The sequence below is a fragment of the Palaemon carinicauda genome, chromosome 13, assembly GCF_036898095.1.
Source record: "Palaemon carinicauda isolate YSFRI2023 chromosome 13, ASM3689809v2, whole genome shotgun sequence".
Lineage (NCBI taxonomy): Eukaryota > Metazoa > Arthropoda > Malacostraca > Decapoda > Palaemonidae > Palaemon > Palaemon carinicauda.
In genome coordinates this window covers 127,276,062-127,278,561 of record NC_090737.1, presented here as the reverse complement: position 1 = coordinate 127,278,561, position 2,500 = coordinate 127,276,062, and the positions used below count along the sequence as shown (strand labels likewise).

Genomic DNA, 2,500 nt, shown 5'->3' with positions numbered 1-2,500 from the left:
TGGTGAACAAACGTTTTTAGGCTGGTACCCCATTGGCTTTCAAATAAAGTCCCTCCGCCCCTTGTCACATTTCAAACTACCTAACAGCTGTGCATTCGTTTATAAATCTACAGTCAAATTTATCATCTATAAACTGCATATGAATTTACTTTTCCTTAGTGTTTAAGACATGATTTATCATAGATATTTTGCAAAGACAAATAAAACAAAATAAAATATTTTATTTCTTGAATGCTCTTAATGCCACCCTGTGTTTAGATTAGAATATTCCTGAAACAAAAATTAAAGATGTTATTTTACACTTTCATAAAATCACTCAGCCATAACTTTTAAGGGAATAAAAAATCTGAGAAAAAATCATTGATTTATTAGAAAAAGTATAAAGATTTCTTATAAAAAGCTAAATTCTATTGGCAGTATTTCCCATATATTCGTGTATTATAGATTAGCATACAATAGTATCATAAAAACTTGGAATTAGTCAACTTCTTCGATTGTGGGACCACCATTTCCGCCTTGGTGACCTGCATTGGCCCTTGGGCCTCCCTGACCATGGACTTTGCCAGCCAAAGGTCTCCACACTCGCTCCAGTTCCTTCATCTGATATTCGTACTCGTCCTTCTCTGCCAGCTGATTTGCCTCCACCCACCGAAGGGTCTCTTCTGCCTTCTGCTCCACACTCTTCTTCTCTTCAGAAGACAGCTTGTCTGCCACTGAAGGCTCAGACACAGCAGACTTAACACTGTAGCACATTGACTCCAGACGATTCTTAGCTTCGATTCTTTCTCTCTGTTTTTCGTCCTCCTCTTTGTATTTCTCAGCCTCATTAACCATTTTGTCGATTTCTTCTTTACTGAGACGACCTTTGTCATTTGTGATGGTGATCTTATTTTCCTTTCCAGTGGACTTGTCTGCTGCAGAAACATTAAGGATTCCATTGGCATCGATGTCAAAAGTAACTTCAATTTGAGGGACTCCTCTGGGAGCAGGAGGTATTCCACTTAGCTCGAACTTACCCAAGAGATTATTGTCCTTAGTCATAGGACGTTCACCTTCATAAACCTGAATTAGGACACCAGGCTGGTTATCTGCATAGGTTGTGAAGATCTGCTGCTGCTTGGTAGGGATTGTAGTGTTCCTCTTAATAAGAGCAGTCATGACACCTCCAGCAGTTTCAATGCCTAAGGAAAGAGGAGCAACATCCAGTAGCAAGACGTCTTTAACACCTTCGGATTGGTCACCTCTTAAGATTGCTCCTTGAACAGCAGCTCCATAAGCTACAGCTTCATCAGGATTGATGGACTTATTCAGTTCCTTTCCATTGAAGAAGTCCTGGAGTAGCTTTTGGATCTTAGGAATACGAGTAGATCCTCCCACTAAAACAATTTCTGCAATGCTTCCCTTATCTAACTTTGCATCCCTCAGAGATTTTTCTACTGGATCTAGCGTACCTCTGAAGAGATCAGAACAAAGTTCATCAAATCGAGCTCTGGTAATAGAAGTGTAGAAATCGATACCTTCATAGAGGGAGTCGATTTCGATACTAGCTTGGGTAGAAGAGGAAAGAGTTCTCTTGGCTCTCTCACATGCTGTCCTAAGACGTCTTACAGATCGTTTGTTAGCAGTCAGGTCCTTCTTGTATTTTCGCTGGAACTCCTGAACGAAATGGTTCACCATCCTGTTATCAAAGTCTTCTCCACCAAGGTGTGTATCACCAGCAGTAGCTTTGACTTCAAAGACGCCTTCATCGATGCTCAAGATGGATACGTCAAAAGTACCACCACCCAGGTCGAAGATAAGAACATTCTTCTCTCCTGTCAACCCTACTTTCTTATCAAGTCCATAAGCAATGGCTGCAGCCGTTGGTTCATTGATAATTCTCATGACATTGAGTCCAGCAATGACTCCAGCATCCTTAGTGGCCTGTCTCTGAGAGTCATTAAAGTATGCAGGAACTGTGATGACAGCATCCTTCACTGTCTTTCCCAGATAAGCTTCTGCAATTTCTTTCATCTTAGTCAGTACCATAGAAGAGATTTCCTCTGGGTTAAAAGTCTTTGTTTCTCCTCTGAATTCCACCTTAAGCTTTGGCTTACCTCCATCACTAACAACTGTAAAAGGCCAATGTTTCATGTCACTCTGGATAGTTGGGTCATCGAATTTCCTTCCAATGAGGCGTTTAGCATCGAACACTGTGTTGCTGGGGTTCATGGCCACCTGAAAGGGATCAGAGCATTCAATAATTAGCAGGTGGTTTCATAGTATTATTTTTTTTTTTAATTTTTATTGATTTGTTTTAGCAGAAGATTTTTATTTTTGTTATGGAAGAGCTTTGTAGACTTCTATGTTATAAGACGAAGCAAACTTGTGACACAACTTTTATTTACCTGATTCTTTGCAGCATCTCCAATGAGTCTCTCAGTGTCCGTGAAGGCCACATATGAAGGGGTCGTCCTGTTTCCTTGGTCGTTGGCGATGATCTCCACCTTTCCATGCTGGA

The 2,500-nt window shown here is 40.6% G+C and overlaps 1 protein-coding gene across 2 annotated transcripts in view; it reads right to left on the bottom strand.

Annotated features, from left to right (window-relative positions):
• Positions 1-416: 416 nt before the first annotated feature.
• LOC137652071 (heat shock 70 kDa protein 1-like) overlaps positions 417-2,500 on the bottom strand; it is a 2,610-nt gene continuing 526 nt past the window's right edge. For both annotated transcript variants that reach the window (XM_068385278.1, XM_068385279.1), the window contains exons 2-3: positions 2,388-2,500; positions 417-2,217 (exon numbers count right to left, since the gene is read on the bottom strand). The exon at positions 2,388-2,500 is cut by the window's right edge and continues 59 nt beyond it. In XM_068385278.1, coding sequence (XP_068241379.1) covers positions 478-2,217; positions 2,388-2,500 — 1,853 coding nt within the window. In that variant the 3' untranslated portion in view covers positions 417-477. The remainder of the gene's footprint in view (positions 2,218-2,387) is intronic.